The sequence below is a fragment of the Trypanosoma grayi genome, assembly GCF_000691245.1.
Source record: "Trypanosoma grayi strain ANR4 Tgr_6_V1, whole genome shotgun sequence".
In the NCBI taxonomy this organism is placed as follows: domain Eukaryota; phylum Euglenozoa; class Kinetoplastea; order Trypanosomatida; family Trypanosomatidae; genus Trypanosoma; species Trypanosoma grayi.
In genome coordinates this window covers 4,383-21,486 of record NW_008825625.1, presented here as the reverse complement: position 1 = coordinate 21,486, position 17,104 = coordinate 4,383, and the positions used below count along the sequence as shown (strand labels likewise).

At 49.8% G+C, this 17,104-nt stretch overlaps 13 protein-coding genes across 13 annotated transcripts; all 13 read left to right on the top strand.

Annotated features, from left to right (window-relative positions):
* Positions 1-46: 46 nt before the first annotated feature.
* On the top strand, positions 47-823 carry DQ04_00061150 (putative chromosomal passenger protein; the record flags this gene model as incomplete). The annotated part of the gene is made up of 1 exon (XM_009308005.1): positions 47-823. One exon carries the CDS (start codon positions 47-49, stop codon positions 821-823), a length of 777 nt encoding a protein of 258 aa, XP_009306280.1.
* A 262-nt stretch (positions 824-1,085) lies between these two features.
* DQ04_00061140 (lorien protein) lies at positions 1,086-2,669 on the top strand (the record flags this gene model as incomplete). Its single annotated transcript, XM_009308004.1, has 1 exon — positions 1,086-2,669. The coding sequence occupies one exon, from the start codon at positions 1,086-1,088 to the stop codon at positions 2,667-2,669; it is 1,584 nt and encodes a 527-aa protein (XP_009306279.1).
* A 145-nt stretch (positions 2,670-2,814) lies between these two features.
* DQ04_00061130 (hypothetical protein) lies at positions 2,815-3,630 on the top strand (the record flags this gene model as incomplete). Its single annotated transcript, XM_009308003.1, has 1 exon — positions 2,815-3,630. The coding sequence occupies one exon, from the start codon at positions 2,815-2,817 to the stop codon at positions 3,628-3,630; it is 816 nt and encodes a 271-aa protein (XP_009306278.1).
* A 199-nt stretch (positions 3,631-3,829) lies between these two features.
* Positions 3,830-5,014, top strand: DQ04_00061120 (putative S-adenosylmethionine synthetase; the record flags this gene model as incomplete). The annotated part of the gene is made up of 1 exon (XM_009308002.1): positions 3,830-5,014. The coding sequence occupies one exon, from the start codon at positions 3,830-3,832 to the stop codon at positions 5,012-5,014; it is 1,185 nt and encodes a 394-aa protein (XP_009306277.1).
* Positions 5,015-5,351: 337 nt separating this feature from the next.
* DQ04_00061110 (S-adenosylmethionine synthetase) lies at positions 5,352-6,095 on the top strand (the record flags this gene model as incomplete). Its single annotated transcript, XM_009308001.1, has 1 exon — positions 5,352-6,095. One exon carries the CDS (start codon positions 5,352-5,354, stop codon positions 6,093-6,095), a length of 744 nt encoding a protein of 247 aa, XP_009306276.1.
* Positions 6,096-6,197: 102 nt separating this feature from the next.
* DQ04_00061100 (putative peptide chain release factor 1) lies at positions 6,198-7,598 on the top strand (the record flags this gene model as incomplete). The annotated part of the gene is made up of 1 exon (XM_009308000.1): positions 6,198-7,598. The coding sequence occupies one exon, from the start codon at positions 6,198-6,200 to the stop codon at positions 7,596-7,598; it is 1,401 nt and encodes a 466-aa protein (XP_009306275.1).
* A 195-nt stretch (positions 7,599-7,793) lies between these two features.
* On the top strand, positions 7,794-9,320 carry DQ04_00061090 (cytochrome p450-like protein; the record flags this gene model as incomplete). Its single annotated transcript, XM_009307999.1, has 1 exon — positions 7,794-9,320. One exon carries the CDS (start codon positions 7,794-7,796, stop codon positions 9,318-9,320), a length of 1,527 nt encoding a protein of 508 aa, XP_009306274.1.
* Positions 9,321-9,850: 530 nt separating this feature from the next.
* On the top strand, positions 9,851-10,342 carry DQ04_00061080 (mago nashi-like protein; the record flags this gene model as incomplete). The annotated part of the gene is made up of 1 exon (XM_009307998.1): positions 9,851-10,342. One exon carries the CDS (start codon positions 9,851-9,853, stop codon positions 10,340-10,342), a length of 492 nt encoding a protein of 163 aa, XP_009306273.1.
* A 244-nt stretch (positions 10,343-10,586) lies between these two features.
* DQ04_00061070 (zinc finger-domain protein) lies at positions 10,587-11,381 on the top strand (the record flags this gene model as incomplete). The annotated part of the gene is made up of 1 exon (XM_009307997.1): positions 10,587-11,381. The coding sequence occupies one exon, from the start codon at positions 10,587-10,589 to the stop codon at positions 11,379-11,381; it is 795 nt and encodes a 264-aa protein (XP_009306272.1).
* A 481-nt stretch (positions 11,382-11,862) lies between these two features.
* On the top strand, positions 11,863-13,980 carry DQ04_00061060 (serine/arginine-rich protein specific kinase SRPK; the record flags this gene model as incomplete). Its single annotated transcript, XM_009307996.1, has 1 exon — positions 11,863-13,980. One exon carries the CDS (start codon positions 11,863-11,865, stop codon positions 13,978-13,980), a length of 2,118 nt encoding a protein of 705 aa, XP_009306271.1.
* Positions 13,981-14,342: 362 nt separating this feature from the next.
* On the top strand, positions 14,343-14,777 carry DQ04_00061050 (40S ribosomal protein S14; the record flags this gene model as incomplete). Its single annotated transcript, XM_009307995.1, has 1 exon — positions 14,343-14,777. One exon carries the CDS (start codon positions 14,343-14,345, stop codon positions 14,775-14,777), a length of 435 nt encoding a protein of 144 aa, XP_009306270.1.
* A 201-nt stretch (positions 14,778-14,978) lies between these two features.
* DQ04_00061040 (ATP synthase, epsilon chain) lies at positions 14,979-15,530 on the top strand (the record flags this gene model as incomplete). The annotated part of the gene is made up of 1 exon (XM_009307994.1): positions 14,979-15,530. One exon carries the CDS (start codon positions 14,979-14,981, stop codon positions 15,528-15,530), a length of 552 nt encoding a protein of 183 aa, XP_009306269.1.
* A 285-nt stretch (positions 15,531-15,815) lies between these two features.
* On the top strand, positions 15,816-17,006 carry DQ04_00061030 (putative dynein heavy chain; the record flags this gene model as incomplete). The annotated part of the gene is made up of 1 exon (XM_009307993.1): positions 15,816-17,006. One exon carries the CDS (start codon positions 15,816-15,818, stop codon positions 17,004-17,006), a length of 1,191 nt encoding a protein of 396 aa, XP_009306268.1.
* Positions 17,007-17,104: the final 98 nt, after the last annotated feature.

The following is a 17,104-nucleotide window of genomic DNA, read 5'->3' as shown; positions in this document are numbered from 1 at the left end:
CTCCCCCCCCCCCCCCTTTGAGAAGTCTGTAAAAGGGGCACTTGCCATGAGCGCGGCGTGGAGCTCTCAGCTGGTGGAAGAGTTACTGTTTCGGCAGTACATCAAGGGCGAGGATGTATCGATGCTGCTTCCCCCACCACCAACCCTTTCTGTGGATCTGTACATGGAGAAATACGATCAGTGTACCAAGATGCTGTCGTCTTACGTCCGGAACGGGCCCAACGCTGCTCTAACTTCTCAAAACGTTAATACGGCATCTAAGCTATACGGTGCGACTCCAGTGAAGGGGCAGAATTCGTTTTCTCGTACAGCCAATCAACCTCAAACTGCAGTTCTTGCGGCAGCTGATACAAGGGCGCAGGTGTGTCGCACACCTAATGGAAAAGATATGTCTTCGGCTGCTGTCGACTCACCTATCCCTGTTGCGCCAAATACCGCAGCACGACAGGGAAGTGTTTCCCCGTTTGCTCAACTACGAAAAAACAGAACGGAGTGGCCGTCTTCTGTTCCCACCAATGCGTCACTAAAGAGTACCAGTCGTTCAAAGGTAGCGCACTTAACGGCGAAACGAGTGGCTGCCCAAGAATGCGTAGACCCTGATCTTATTTTCGCTCAGAATCCAGAGGAGTTACCACTACATGCTATCTTCGCCAAATACCCCAAAGCCCTCGAATCTCTGGCTGCTGTTCGCGGTGGTAGTGGCGACTGGCGGAACGATACTTTTACGGTGGAAGAAGAGAATCAATACAAGCGTGAGTTGGGCTTCGTGCATGTGGGTCCCAGTCAATGTGTTTATGGGAGGTCTAAACTTTTCCACAAATAGAAGCGGTTTATGTAATGAGTTAGATTGGTTTATTAGATGACTAGATGCCACCCACACTTCTGTTTTCTTGTTGTTTTTTTTGGTTTGTTGGTGTATGCGCGCGTAATCCCCGATGCTTCCAAAAGTTGCCTTTGAAGACCAATTTACGTGCCTCCAGACACAAGAAAAAAGCGCATGCGCTGTGGAAATTGTCGCACGCTCTCATTCCTTTTTTTTTTCTGTGCAGTTTTCTGCAGAGAGTTTGCTCTGCTGTGTAGACTGTATGAAGTACCCACCGGGGTCGCCGGTCTGGGTCAGATGCGATGACGGGGAGTGGTGGCCAGCAGTGGTGCGTGAGGCGAACAAGGAGTCGTTCCTCGAGGTTGGGGGAGAGTACGATATGTGTGTGGAGTTTTATCATGATCGTGAAAATCTCTATCCTGTAGCCTCAGGGGACAACGGTGTGCGCCAATTTCACGTCTTGGAGGCGGAACGGGACAACGAGGAGCGGGGACTGTTTCTCGTGGAGGTGACAAAGAAGGCAGTGCAGCAGGCGTTGTTAGACTCTGGCCGTAGCGCACCTCCACTGGATATTATTCAGACGTACAGCGCGGCAGAGTTGCGGTGTATGTCTGCCCTTCTTGGGACGGTTAACCACGACACTGCCTCGCAGCTGCGGCAGGCGTTGCTGAAAAACGAAGGAATTGATCTCTCGTCAAAGAATGTTAAAAAAATTGCCGAGAAAGAACGGAGAAAACGTAAAAGAACCATACCTTCAGCGGAGGTGACGATGCCCCGTGTGCTGAGCGGGGTCACTCCGCCTCTGCCGCCGCCGCCGCCGCCCACCCGGAGCTCCTACATCAATTCTCCCGCTCCGCCTGCTGTGCCGCCGCTCTCAGCATCGCAACCAGTGGCAGTGATGACGGCAAAGATAGAACGGAAGTTCCAGGAGCCTTTTGACTCTGCCGCGCTGGATGTACTGCGCAAGGAGGTATTTGAGAACAAGGAACGATATGTGTTATCACCGCTGTACCGATACCTGGAGGTGCTGGGCGCTGTGGTGGTGGATGGTGATCCTGTGGAGACGACATTGCCTTCGCCATTGGCTCTACATGAGGTCCCGGATGGTGGCTTTCCTCCGTCGCGGCGCGTGTTACTTGTCGCATTGTCGACTCCCACGTTCGATCACACCGATGGGTGGATGATGCCCTTTGAATATGAAGGAGCCACTGTCGCGATGACACTCGCCGTCAACGGTGCTGTGGTAGAGATACCAAGTAATCCTTCCTTGCCTTCAGGAAAGGAAACTATGGCTGTAAAGACAGCCCCAGCGGCTGATATAACCTCTCTTGTGTTACGCGAAGAGTTGTTTTCACTCGCCGTTGATTTCACGGGGTTCATTGAAGACACAACACTTTGGGGTGGCGTGATTGCCGCCGTATATGTGGACACTGTTGACATGGATGTGCTAGCTGATAGGGTTGTGTCCAATTACCAGGTCCCACCCCGCCGCAAAGAACGTGTCGATGTCGTTGGGGTACATGTGAAAATTGTTTGCCCCCTTACGACGCTTCCACTGAAAGTACCCGTGCGAGGGTTTTTATGCGAGCATATGCAGTGTATGGAACTCTGCTCCTTGCTCACCCATTGCGCCCGCACGAACGTGTGGAACTGCCCACTTTGCTGGGCGCCGACCAGGCCGCAGACGATCATGGTGAACTACAGGCTAAAGGAATGGCTGGAAAGATATCATACCCTCTTGAGTAAAGTGGACTATGTTGTAGAGACACCATCTGGTGAGCCTCTCCGTGCTATCTGGAAGCGGGAAAGCAGGAGACAAGTTGCTGACGTCATTGCTGTTGAATAATTGCTATGTGATGTCTTGTTGATTAGTCCTCTCTCATGATGATTGTGGCCTTCGTTCTCTTGTTTCCAGGCGATACCTGGGGTTCATTGCATTCTCTGCCATTTTTTTTTTGTTGTTTGACTGGCGTAGTCCATAGCAGTGGGCGATGAATGAACTCATATCGTCAGAGGAGTCATGTAGAAGACAAATAGGTCTCGTTGAAGACAGCACATTCTGGGCGCAGTCGCTTTTACTTCTCCGTACGATTGGATATCTCATGGGGGAGGAGAACATGATGCACTACATTAGTCTTATGCGGCTCCTGACAAATAGCTCAAACATTCTGCAATCTTACCGATTATTCCTCAAACGCAAAGAGGTATTGCTAGCTACCTTCTCTGCTGCATTGGACGATGCCGCGGAAATACATGAGGCGGGCTGTGATTTGAGAAGGGCTTCGTCACAGACAAGCACAACCTCTCTTGACGGAGCAAAAACAAAGATTTTCTTAAGTCGGTGTGATTCATTCACATCCTTTTTCCAAAACTACTACAGTGTGCGCCTAAAACTATTTGGGTTGTATGGCGTGGAACATTCCCGCATACAAAAAGAGTTGATGTTGGTAATACATTCCCTGCACTGCACAGATCTTGCTCGTATGCTCCTTTCCCCTTCAGCGTGTGACCACTCACCAAGGATACTGGCGCCGCCTGAGGAATTTTATGGTCTTGTTGTCAGCGACGGCCGCTTGCTGAACCGTGGAGGACACACGCTGAAGGAGCACTACTACCAGGTGCGGGTAATCCAATCCCTGGCCCCTGCCTTTCCTTTAGTGAGGTCTGGTGATGTGATACTCTCTATCAACAAACGGTCGGTTGCCACTCTCGAGGGTGCCAGAGCCGAGTTGAAGGGACACCCCAAGACACTGGAACTTCTTGTCCTGCGCCAGAAGAAGGCGATTTCTGTTACTGTTACAGTATGATCACACCTCTTGGCTGCTTCCCCCCTAAGAGATTTACACCACAAATCGAAAAAAAAAATGGGATTACTTTCGGAGTTCGTGACTTTATTTTGTAAAAACTTTCCCCTATTTTTCCGTTTCTCTTTTTTTGTCATTTTACTCTAGGAGCTACAGCGTGCTTTTTTTTTCTTTTTATTTCCCTCCGCATTCTTCGACCACAATGTCCGTGCGCCAGATTCTCTTCTCTTCAGAGCATGTGAGTGAGGGACACCCTGACAAGCTCTGTGATCAGGTATCAGACGCTGTGTTGGACGCGTGCCTAGAGCATGATCCACTCGCAAAGGTTGCGTGTGAGACGTGCTCCAAGACGGGAATGATCATGATCTTTGGTGAGATCACCACGAAGACGGTGCTTGACTACCAGAAGGTGGTCCGGGATGCCGTGAGGGATATTGGGTTTGACGATGGGGAGAAGGGCCTGGACTACCGCTCGTGCAACCTGCTTATCGCCATCGAGCAACAGTCGCCCGAGATTTTCCAGGGCCTCGGTGACTTTGACGGTGAGAACCTTGGTGCCGGCGATCAGGGCATGATGTTTGGCTATGCAACTGATGAGACGAAGACTCTGATGCCCCTGACGTACGAGCTGGCGCGCGGTCTCGCCGTGAAATACAGTGAGCTTCGCCGTGATGGCACACTTCCATGGGCTCGCCCTGACGCGAAGACACAGGTAACGGTTGAGTATGAGTATGATACGCGCGACGGCAAGCAGTTGCTGACGCCCCAGCGTGTGGCTGTGGTTTTGATATCTGCTCAACACGACGCCCACGTGTCCAACGAGACCATCCGTGCCGACCTCATGGAAAAGGTGATCAGGGCAGTGATTCCTGCCAACATGCTTGACGCCGACACAAAATACCACCTGAACCCCTCCGGGCGGTTTGTTATTGGGGGCCCTCACGGTGATGCTGGTCTCACCGGCCGCAAAATTATCGTCGACACGTACGGCGGTTGGGGTGCTCACGGTGGTGGTGCTTTCTCAGGAAAGGACCCCTCAAAGGTGGATCGCTCCGCTGCGTACGCTGCTCGTTGGATCGCAAAGTCACTTGTGGCTGCAGGCCTTGCGAAGCGATGCCTTGTTCAGTTGGCATACGCCATTGGTGTTGCGGAGCCGCTGAGCATCCACATCGAGACTTATGGTACTGGCAAGTATGACGATGCTCGTATTCTTGATATAGTAAAAAAGAACTTTAAGCTGCGTCCCTACGATATTATTAAGGAGCTTAACCTCCGTCGGCCCATATATCATATGACCTCCCGTTTTGGTCACTTTGGCCGTGAAGACACGACCGGAAAGGGCGGTTTCACGTGGGAGCTTCCCAAGAAGCTTGATGTGTCATGCTAAGCTACACTAAGTAAGGTACTGTGATTGTTTTTTTTTATATGCTCCTACACTCTTTCTGTTTTAATGTTGTGGCAATGCATGGTAACAAGCATCCACACCAGAAATAAAATTTTCATTTCCTTTTGTCCCGTATATATATATATATATATATATATAAATATATAACATCTGGTAGCAGATTATAACCACAAAGTTAAGTTTCGTGCATTGCCTAGAATGGACTTATTGGGGTTTGAATCCTGCAGCTTACTCTACCGCTTATTCCTTGTTTGCATTCTTTTTTTTTTTGGATTTAATATTTGTTTTGATAAACATAAGAAACCCATTGTGTGTGATCATGTTTAGTTCGTGTATTAGGCGACAGGCTGATCGTCGCACTCGCCATCACATGATGGTTGATGGACAAATTAATCCTCGTGAGTGGTTTAACTGGCACCCGAAAGAGTATCAGCCGTGGTACTTTGATCGTCATAAGTTTCTCTACGAGCAGCAACAGTATGCACATTTTCATCACTTGCTTTGCCACCAAGTATACCTTAAAGACATTCTTCACCTCGCACGGTACCCTGAGCCGTACACGTTCATTATCGACTGCAGGACAACCCCTGGAAAGATGCATCGGTGGGTCCCCCATAGCTGGTGGCTCCCCCGCGACGAGGTGGAGTATGCTCTTCAGCTCACCCCCGAGGAGTTTGCCGATATGTATGGGTTTCACAAGCCGCGTAAATCTGATGACGTCATCCTTGTGTCCCATAATGGCCTTTATTCCGAACAAGCCGGATGGGAATGGAAGAAGCAGTTTTTCCAGCACGTTTACAACTATCGTGGCGGAACGAATGAGCTCTTTGGAGAAGAGTATAGTGACGTGGTGCTGATGGATACTCTCGCACCATGGAAGGGTCCGTTTCCACAGAGTGGTATATTTGTAGACAAGTGGAGTAAGCGAAAAGTGCTGACGCGAACAGGACCATTTGATCGCCAGTATGAAATGCAAGACTTTGCGTTGCCGGACCTGGAACTTGAGAGGCCCAAACACCCAGAGGAGGGCCCTCGCCAGAATATGCCGTATGGTTTGCAGTAATTCACACAATAGGGTGTCCTAGATACCTTTTTATTGACCTTGCCAAGTAGGTGTTCTGAAGTGTACTATATTGGGCCTTGCTTCCGCATTCTGTGGTAGGTCATGATGGCGAGATACAGCCTGGCTGGCGTTCATGCCGCTGGTCGACTGCCGCGACGCCCAATTATAAGGATGTACAGCTCTATGGAGTGCAGGAGACCCCTCGGTGCTGCCTTGACAAACTCCGAAAACACTGACCCCTCTGTTGGTGTAAAGCGCCTCAGTCGCAAACGGTACTCCGCGGCCAATACGAGAGGACGATCCAAACACATTTACGACATCATCACTTCGTTAAAGTCAGTTACTAAAGAAGAAGCAACTGCGTCATTTGAAAGATTGCACCCCCGCGACAAACTGGATGTCATGCGTGCTCTTAATCGACGTTGTGGACGCCGTTCTTGTAACCTTCCCACCTACAGGAGCCATCTTTTTGAGAAGTATTTTTACTTCAAGGAGGAAGACCTGTGCGAACAAAGCACACTTGGCCGTGGACCTGGTGGACAGGCAACCAACCGACGAATGCAAACTGCAATAATAAAGCACATTCCAACAGGAATTGTTGTGAAGTTCAGCAAGTTCCCATCGTACTGGCTTAACCGCAGAGCAGCACGAGAGATTCTTAATCTGCGTCTCGAAGAGCACATCTTAGGATCCAAATCCAGACTTGGCCACATTAAAGAGTGTCAAGAGAAGAGACGGTTGCGCCAACTTCGAGTGACACAGCGGTTAGTGGAGAAAGGTAACATTATTGCGGCAAAGGTGTCACAACAGCATGAGTTTCACGCGGTTCTTACGGGTGCGTCACCCTTCCCTTCTGTTGTACTGATGCAGTTGGGGCCCAGCTATTCTGGCCATGCTCTCTTCATCTCAGATCTTTTCGAGGGGGAGTGCAGCAGATGGTGGGAAATGCTTTCATCTGCGTTTCTCCGCATGAACACCAACAATTGCAACGACAACCCTACTCTACCCGAGTTATTTCTTTATGTTTTCCCAGCAGTGTATTTTTCTTTGCAGCCGCCGACGTGTGTCGAAAAATATGAATGGGGGGAGATACAAAAATGCTCCAATGATGAGGCAGCTTTGCGTAATGTGATGTGTGGACTTCGGTGCTTTGTCGAACTCTTCGGTCTGCGTATGCATGAGAAGTGCTTGACAGCGTGTGGCGGAGAAAAGCGCAGTGTCTTGCTGCTCGAGCCCGATGGCTTGAACTGGGTGGAGCATAAGGGGCGGATGGTGGCAAGCACCGCGAAGATGACACCGCTAGCACTAACTTGCTTCTCACATTTGGTGCTGAGCCTCTCACAACTGCGGTGTACACGCGAGGCGAAGGCTGTTGTGGCATTCTTCCGGCGCACGGCTAAGGCGGAGGCGGGAGGGGGCGACCATTGGGCCGCACAGGGCTGGAAGGCGACGCACAGCGTGATAAAACGCCACGAGTCGTTACAGCATTCCAGGGAAGGATGAGCTGGTTCTACATGGGTGAAAAAGGAAGAATTCCTGCTTTCTTTCTGTTGAATCTCTGTTAACAAGGAAGTCGTATTTTGCTGTATGTTTCTTACAGCTGTCGTTTTTCTTTTTTCCCCTTTACTTTTTTTTCTTTCTTTCTCTACCTTTGACTATCTTGCAGGGAACTTATTGGACGTCTTTCTACCGCGAAAAATGGCCGTGATCAGTACTCTTGTGGGGATGAGGATTCCGTACCTCGCCGAATTTGCTATATTGGCGTTGATAGCCTATGGTGCTGCCTATGTGCTGACAATGCTATACTTTGCCCAGAAGCACAAATTCCTCGTGTCAGGACCTACCTTTGTGACACCACTTCTTGGTGGATTGCTCATGATGATTAAGGATCCCTACACTTTTTGGGAAAAGCAACGTTTGTACAATCCAAGTGGCTACAGCTGGCAGGCCATTCTGACACAGTTTGTCGTCTTTGTCACACGCGCTGACTTGTGTCATAAAATATTTGCCTCCAACAGTGATACCACACTGACACTACAGCTGCACCCCAATGGAAAAGTTATCCTCGGGGACAATAATATAGCGTTCCAGAGTGGCCCACAGCACAAGGCTCTTCGTGCCAGCTTTATGAATCTCTTTACTACGAAGGCACTTTCTCTGTACCTACCCATTCAAGAGCGTATCATCCGTGAGTACATGACAGAATGGGTAGAGAAGTACCCTCACGGGGGCAAACCAGAGGAGATGCGATCACACATACGCGACATGAACTGTTTGACATCCCAGACAGTTTTTCTCGGTGAGCATCTCCACAATCGTGAGGAGTTTACCCGAAATTACAACACAATAACGGTGGGATTCCTCTCGGCCCCAATATATTTTCCTGGCACGGCACTTTACAAAGCTGTTCACGCCCGTAAGAAGGCCATGGGTGAGCTACAAGCTGCTGTGAGCCGGAGCAAGGCTCGCATGTCTCAGCCGGGCGCTGAGGCCCATTGTCTTCTTGATTTCTGGACTGCAACAGTCCTAGAAACTGTGAAGAGTTGCGAAGAGGAGGGTGTTGAACCGCCAGCCTACACCTCGGACCATGCAATGGCAGATACCATGTTGGACTTCCTGTTTGCCTCACAGGATGCGTCCACTGCGAGTCTAGCCATGATAACGGCAACAATGGCCGATCGTCCTGATATATTGGAGCGCGTACGTAAAGAGCAAGACAAGCTGTGTGCAGGTGACGCACCGTTGACGTATGATTTGGTGCAAGAAATGACTTTTACTCGCCAATGTGTTCTGGAGCAGTTGCGTCTGTTCCCGCCTGCACCGATGGTCCCCATGAAGGCTCACTCTGACTTTACAATTGATGACAAATTCACTGTACCCAAAGGCAGCCTCATCATACCGTCACTTGTTGGGAGTTGTCGTGAGGGTTTTACGAAGCCCGATGTGTATGATCCAGATCGCATGGGCCCAGAGCGTCAAGAGGATCGCAAATTTGCTAAGCAGTTCATTCCCTTTGGTGTTGGTCCCCACCGTTGTGTCGGCTATAACTATGCTATTAACCACCTCACGGTCTACCTGGCGTTAATTTCCCGCTGTACCGAGTGGGTGCGAACACGCACAGCAAACTCTGACAAGGTTCTCTACCTCCCCACTTTATACCCACACGACTGTCTCTGTACGTGGGGGTGCCGTGCGAATACGAAGACGACGAACGAAAATGTGTAGTATTGTGTTTTTGTTTTTGTTTTTCTCGTGTCCCTCTCTTTACTGAAACTTCTATGATAATTTTTTTGTTCTTTCGATGAATAACTGCCATGCCGGCGCAAAGACAAACGAAGATGTACGATAAAAAAAAAAAAAACGGGCAATAGCGAAAGAAATAAAGATAAAACAGAAAAAAAGGAGCTACACGTCTAGGTAGCGTTGCTTCTGGGAGAAGGAATGTATTTTTTTATCGTTGTTTTGTGTGTTTCAAATAAGGGAAAGTGGGACTGTATGAATGAAAGGATGAGCGGTTAGAGTGCGTTTAGCAACCAAAGTGACAGGGACCGATACACACAAAAAAGGAGCGCCGAGGCATTCTTGACAACCATAACTCGTGGATCAAACCTCTTGATTTTTTTTTCCCCCTGTAGACTATGATGCTGGCGTACGCAATGTACTTTTTGCTGCTTTGATCCCTGATATTCTGCTCTTTGTGCATTTTTTTTTGTTCGCTTTCTTTATGGGCGTTCTTTCTTCTCTTCGAAGAGAAGATGATCACAGAGATGGGGCCTGAGGAGGCGGTCGGTTCCGAAGAGAACATGCAGTCTCATCTGCACCACATCCGCTACTTCGCCGGCCACACTGGCCGTTATGGCAATGAGTTTCTGGAGTTCGATATCCGCGACGATGGAACCCTGAAGTACGGCAACAACAGTCGGTACAGGAATGAGAATATCATCAAGAAACAGGCCCGAGTGTCCCCGGCGGTGTTGGAGGAGATCAAACGGCTCATCATCTCCTCTTCGGTTCTTGAGAGCGACGACGAACGGTGGCCGCAGCCGGACCGAAACGGGCGGCAGGAGCTGGAAATTCACTTAGGCAACACCCATATCTCCTTGGTGACAAACAAGATCACATCTTTGAGTGAAGTTGAGAACTCTGACAACCCGAAGGGGCTGGAGACGTTCTACTACTTTGTGCGCGATATCAAGGCGCTGGTGCTGGCCCTTGTGTCGCTCCATTTCAAAATAAAGGCCTGCTAGCTAGGGACAGTGCTTGCACGGGGGAAGAAAAAAGAAAAAAAAAGAGGAGTACGAAAAAAGAAAACAAGAAGAAAACAGGAGTGTGATGATGCTGATTGTGATGAAGCTGATTGGGATTCTCATACACTTTTTTCTCTGATAGGTGTTGTTGTTGTGGATTCCTTCCCATTGGTGTTAACACTCCTGATTTCCCCCTGTAGATCTTTAATTAAATTTTGTCCATCACTCCTGCTTTATATTAGCGATGTCCTTCTCTCTTCGCGCTAGCAATCCTCTGTTGTCACAGAGGAGCTCAGTGTCCCAGCCGTACGTCTCACCGCAGATGCTCCCGCAATCTGCAGCGCGCCAAAACATGCCGCTCTTTTCCCTTTCTGGCACAGAGGATGTGTGCAACAATAACAGCAACAACATACCCATCAAGAAGGTGGGCACCGACCCGACGCGGTACAAGACAACGATGTGTCGCAATTGGGAGGCTGGGACATGCACCTTCAAAGGGTGTACGTTTGCTCACGGAGTGGAGGAGCTGCGCGCACCGACGCGTGGGGACCATTACAGGAGCCCCAACCTGGATCCTCGTCGCTCATCACCGGGGCAAACGCCACCACTTTACGCGACAGCAGTGGTGGGCTCCTCAGGTTCGCCAAAAATTGAACAGCTCCTGGAAATGCTTTACACAGAAGTGGTGCGTGAGCGCGATCTTGTAACTGTGCATGTTGAGGCCAATCGAACCTTGGAGACACTGCTGAAGAAGGAACAGATGCTGCATGATGAAGCAAAATCACAGCTGGAAGCCGCAAGGTTAAAAGTTAATGAACTCACTCGTGTCATATTGCAAACTAGCGAAGAAATAAGTACCTTTCTTGATTCATGTACACTCGATGAAAAACAACGTAGCCGAATCGCAGCTCTGTCGAATAAAATGACGGAGGTAATCCCTGAGCATGATTGCAACAGGGATACGGCTGACGAAGAAAAAAATAGAGTAAGAGAGCTACTCAAGGCGCTACAACACTGTCAGAAACCAACGGATGCTTGATGATGTAGTTCCCGTCTCACTTTTTTTAAATTCTAGGACAGTTGTACTTTAGACTAATTCTCATTTCTCTTTGCTGTACATTGATGCGGAAACGGGGTCTGTGGATATCTCGTATCCCTTTTCTTGCTTCTCAAAGCACAGATGTACACACACACACACGCACACTTACACGTACACGTACGTGTATGACTATGCAGAACCACATGCGTACACGAAGGAAAGTACTGGTAAGAAAACGGAAGACACATGAACAACCTTGTTTCTTTCCGTTTTCTCTCTCCCCTCTCTCCCATTTATTTATGTATTTTAAAACGTTTGCAGCAAGTGAAGTGAACCGGCTCGCCACGTAACATATCCGCGGGAGGGGATGCCGAAGGCTAACAAAAAAAAGAGAGACGGGAAGGGGCCCGCAAGGAAGGGGGAAAAATTCGGTACCAACAAGCGGAAGACAAAACACATAGACCCATATCTCAACATAAAGATGGATGCAGGTATAAACGCTATTGTCGAGGAGATTGAGCACCACGATGAACCCTCCGAGGAAAAACAGTCCCCAAAGGTGCAACCGAAGAGGTTCAAGCAACGGCACCCCGCAAAGAATGTTCAAGGACTAACACTAAAGCCCGGTATGACGGCAGCGCAGGCTCATAATATAGCGAGTAAGATGCGTCAGCAGCAGCCGTTGCAAAACATACCTGACCAATCTTTTGATGAGGCGGATGAGGATGAAACGGATGCGGATCAGGGGGGCAGCGGCGAAGACTACAGCGACACAGCTAATGAACGTGCGACAGAGTACCGTAAGGGTGGATACCACCCTGTGGCTGTTGGCGAGGTGTACCATGACCGCTACCGTGTCGTGAAAAAACTTGGGTGGGGTTATTTTTCCACTGTTTGGCTCGTGTGGGACTACGCGGAGGAACGGTATCAGGCAATGAAGGTGCAGAAATCGGCCAGTCATTATACTGAGGCTGCACACGATGAGATTAAACTTCTCGGGGAAATTATGTCCGCAGATCCCGATAAAACTCGTTGCTGCACTCGCTTGAACGACTATTTTGAACAAACAGGTCCGAACGGAACTCACGTGTGTATGATTTTTGACGTATACGGAGAAGATTTACTCTCTCTTATTGACCGATATGAGTACCGCGGTGTTCCCCTGCCAATAGTAAAGTGCATTTCGCGGCAGATCCTTGTAGGCTTGGAGCATGTACATGCGCTTGAGATTATTCACACTGACCTGAAGCCTGAAAATGTTTTGCTTTCAACACCGAAACACGCTGTGATATCATTGATGAAACGGTTTCACCCCCCACCATTACATCAAAGGCCCCGTCTGGTTGAACGCGATCCAAAGACAATGACCAAGTCACAACGCCGACGTTACTACAAGAAACTCAAGGCAAGCGAAAAGAATGGCAATGCTGCAGATAATTCTCCTGAGCATGACGATCACAATGTATCACAGAAAAGTCACGAACACTCTGAGGAGCCGGATAGAGAAGAAAGACATGATATAACGGCGGTAGAAAGTGAGACAGACTCGGACTGGGAGATTGAGCGCCTCCACCACGTTGTACTGGCAGACTTCGGCAATAGTTGCTGGACGTATCGACAGTTTACAGATGAGGTACAGACTCGCCAATACCGTTGCCCAGAGGTGATTCTAGGGGAGCCGTATTCCACACCAATTGATTTATGGTCCGCCGCGTGCATGATATTTGAATTGATCACTGGTGAGTTTCTCTTTGACCCTCGAAAGGGTGACAATTATTCGCGTGATGAGGATCATTTAGCTTTAATGACTGAGCTTATGGGTGAATTACCCGACGCCATGCGTCTAGGAGACGGCAAGTACCGTTCTCAGTTTTATAACTCGCGTGGTGAGCTGCGAAACATCAAGGACCTTAATTTCTGGTCCCTTGAAGATGTTCTTTACCGCAAGCACAAATTCACTCGCAAAAAGGCAGGAGAAATTGCGCAGTTTCTTCTTCCGATGCTCGAGTTTGATCCACAAAAGCGAGCAACCGCAACAGAGATGCTTGCGAACTTTGAGCACTTTTTCGAGATCAAAGAGGATGACTACTCACCATTCTGTTTTGTCTCTTCAGATGTCGATCCTGAAGGAGGGGATGAGAGTTCAAATGACGAAGAAGTTTCTGAGGTATCTGATGACTCTGCTGTTGATGATGATGATGATGATGATGATGATGTTGATGATGATGTTGATGATGATAATGATGGGAGTGATGACGAGGATGAGGAGGCCTGCAGAGAGGGGCAAGAGGTGGATAGTGTGGAGGAGGACGCGGATGCCATGCGGTACTGGGTAGAGCATCCGATTCTCAACCAGGAATCCTTGAAGAAGCGCGGGCTCACGGTGTTTGACATCCAGGCTGTGCTTTCTGGGAAGCGGCTAGACAACGCGGCAGCACACGAGGCGGCGGCTGAGGTTATTCGTCTGCTCTCGGAGGATGCGGATGATGGCAGCGACGGGCACTTTGCGGACCGCGAGGACGGTGCGGTATCTTCTGCGGCAGAGCAGAGCACCAAAAGCGGCGACAGTGACGGTGGTGTGGACCGAGGCAGGGAGTAGAGGTGCTGCGCCGATGCGGGGTTGCTCCCACACCGCTATGGTGAAGCTGGATAGAAAACGAAAGGAAGTGAGTGAAAAAAGAAAAGAAGACGACGGAAAGAGGATCGTAGAGATAAGCAGAGAAGGATGTAGAGCTTTTCATGGTACACTTTCTTTCGCTTTTTTTTTTTGGATAAAGCAAAGGGAAAAGAAACAACAACTAACGAGCACTAAGCTCCACAAGTGTCAGCCCATGTTATTTCGCACGTGGAATGAGTTTGGATGTGTTGTTGGGCTGTAGGAGTGGCGTGGTGCTGTATTGCTCGGCATGACCTGACCGATTGCTTCTCTTATTCTCCACCTCATCACAGCGTTTCATAGGTATGTCCAAGAAGCAGGAAGTGAAGTTCTACGGCTCTAGCGCCGCAAAGGATGAGTTGGTGTACGGCGTCGTGCACATCTATGCCTCTTTCAACGACACCTTCGTCCATGTGACGGATCTGTCCGGTCGCGAGACGTTCTGCAAGATCACTGGCGGTATGAAGGTGAAGGCGGACCGCGATGAGAGCTCGCCGTACGCTGCCATGATGGCTGCACAGGATGTGGTGGCGCGCTGCAAGGAGTGCGGCATCAACGCACTGCACGTGAAGATGCGCGCGACCGGTGGTGTGGGCACGAAGAGCCCCGGCCCCGGCGCCCAGGCCGCGCTGCGTGCCCTTGCCCGTGCTGGCATGAAGATTGGCCGCATCGAGGACGTGACGCCAATCCCGACCGACTCCACGCGCCGCAAGGGCTCTCGCCGCGGTCGCCGTCTGTAGACACAAACTATGAAACGATTACCCTACATTTTTCGTTTTTTTTCTTTGTTTTTCTTACCTAATACTTGCTCTGTTGTGTGCCTCTTCTTTGCAGAGTTGCTGTATGAGACCCATTGCAGATTGCCACTATGCACTCATATATGTTTGTTTTTTTCGTTTTCTGTTTGGACTCGCTGCTGCTTTGGAAGTAGGTGATAAATCATGTTCCGCGTTTTTGGACGGCGTCTCGTTTCCCGCACGCTGCCGCTTTTGCAGCTGGCACCACACGACCTACCAGAGGGATTTGAGTTCATGGAGAACAAGGTTGTGGACAAGGATATTCACGCTCCGTATGAAAACCTGGAAACATTGCGCTTCACTCTTACACGCCAAGATGAGTTTCTCATGCGTGAGGATCCCGTCAAGTGCGTCACTCTGAGTGGTGCAAATGGTGAGTACGGCATCTACCCTGGCCATGCATACAAGATTGTTCAACTCATTCCTTCTCCACTGACAGTGGAGTACACTGATGGAACGACAACGAAGTTCTTTGTCAGTGGTGGATTTGCGCACATCAACAATGAGGGCTCGTGTGACGTGAATACTGTGGAATGTGTCCCCATGGAGGATCTTGATCCTGCTGCTGCTGAAAGTGCACTTGCTGCACAGCAGTCCTCGTTAGCTTCTGCCAAGGACGAGAAGGCCAGGTCCGTAATTGAAATTCGCATATCCGTTCTAGAGGCAATTATTGCTGCCTTGAAGCATCACCACTAGTAAGGCTGCACTGGCGTCAAGCTATAGCATTAGGCGGCATTTTGTCGCATATTGGTTGTAGTAGCGTGCCAATAGAGGAGGTAGTGGTAATAGGGCATGACGTTTTCAACTGTCCCCCTGCGTGTGTTGTGCGAAATAGATGCATATTTCGATATATGTATATATATATGAATGAGTGTACTTACTGTTGACATGATTTTGTTCCTTTCTTCATTCTAATACACAATTAACACTGTCTTCGTTGAAGGGGGGAGGGTGAAAAAACAAACAAACAAAAAACGCGACATGGAACAGCAGGCCATCACGGTGCATTACCAGCGAATGGAGGAGTGGCTTAATGATCGAAAGGCAGTGCTTGGAAAAAAACACAAGAATGAATACACACGTCTCCTGGAGTTGGCCCCCAAATTGGAACAGTTGGTGCGCTATGACATACCTGCACAACAACGACAGCAAAAGAAGCTGACAAATGCTTTGGATGACTCCTTTAGAGTCATTGAAGACGCAACCAAAGCAGCATGCAGCCTTGAGGAGAAACAGATGCGACTCCTGCAGGAGTACGGCCTTGAGCATGGGGGCAACACGTCAGATGATGCACTAAATGCGGCTGTTGATGCAAGGATAACTGCCAGCACGGCTCTTCTTAATGAAGGGTTGCGGGAATTTGGCGCTAGTGTTCACCTCGCAGCCTTCCGTGAGGCCTATGGAAGTATCGCAAGGGAATTCTCAATGGGCATGTACGACAGAGACGTCTTTTCAGAGCACTTGCCTTGGCTGGAGCGAGTTTTTGAGGAGCGCCTTTATGCTTCAACTGTGGTGGAGCAGCAGCATTGCCAACCGATGGTGGTACAGGAGGACTCTGAGCCGTGCAGCATTGATTGGGGCGATATGGGCGTGTCGGGTCCGATCGACATTGACGCGGCCATGGAGATCAAGTGGGATGAAAATGAAGGAGAGGAAGACCTTTACGGACCCACAGATGGTGAAAGTAACGCTGATGATGAAAAACCACCGGCAAAGATAGTAGGGATCTTCTCCATGAATGTGTCGAATGCTGCCCACCGGCAGCACATACTGACGGAGTTGCAGGCGCTACGTTGCTTTGCGTCGGAACGATCCTTGATGGGCGATGATTCCCTTGCTGAAGCTGTGGCAGTTGCGGAAGCTCTGGAGCAAAAATTAACAACATCGACAGAGGCGGCGTTTGTACGCATGAAGGCAAGTGCCACCCTTCGACTCTCTTTCCTTGATGAGGTGCAGCGGCTGCAGCGGGGGATCACGGCGGCGGCGATGCGAAATAGCAGTGCTGAGGATAGAGTAAAGCAGATTCAGGACGAACTGCGGCGTCTTGCACCGCAGGTGGACGCTCTGCTGGACGCCGCAAGGGCCTGCCGCGACGAGTGCCTCGCAGAGCTTTTGAAGATGTTTCCTGGGCGTACCGTTACCATTGTCGGCGACATTAACAAATACCTCTAGGTGGTGGCGAGCGCCACCGAAGGAGTTACTCACCCCTCTCCACTGCTTACCAAGCGACGAAAGTGGGAGAGGGACCCTGTCCTCCCCCCCCCCCCCCC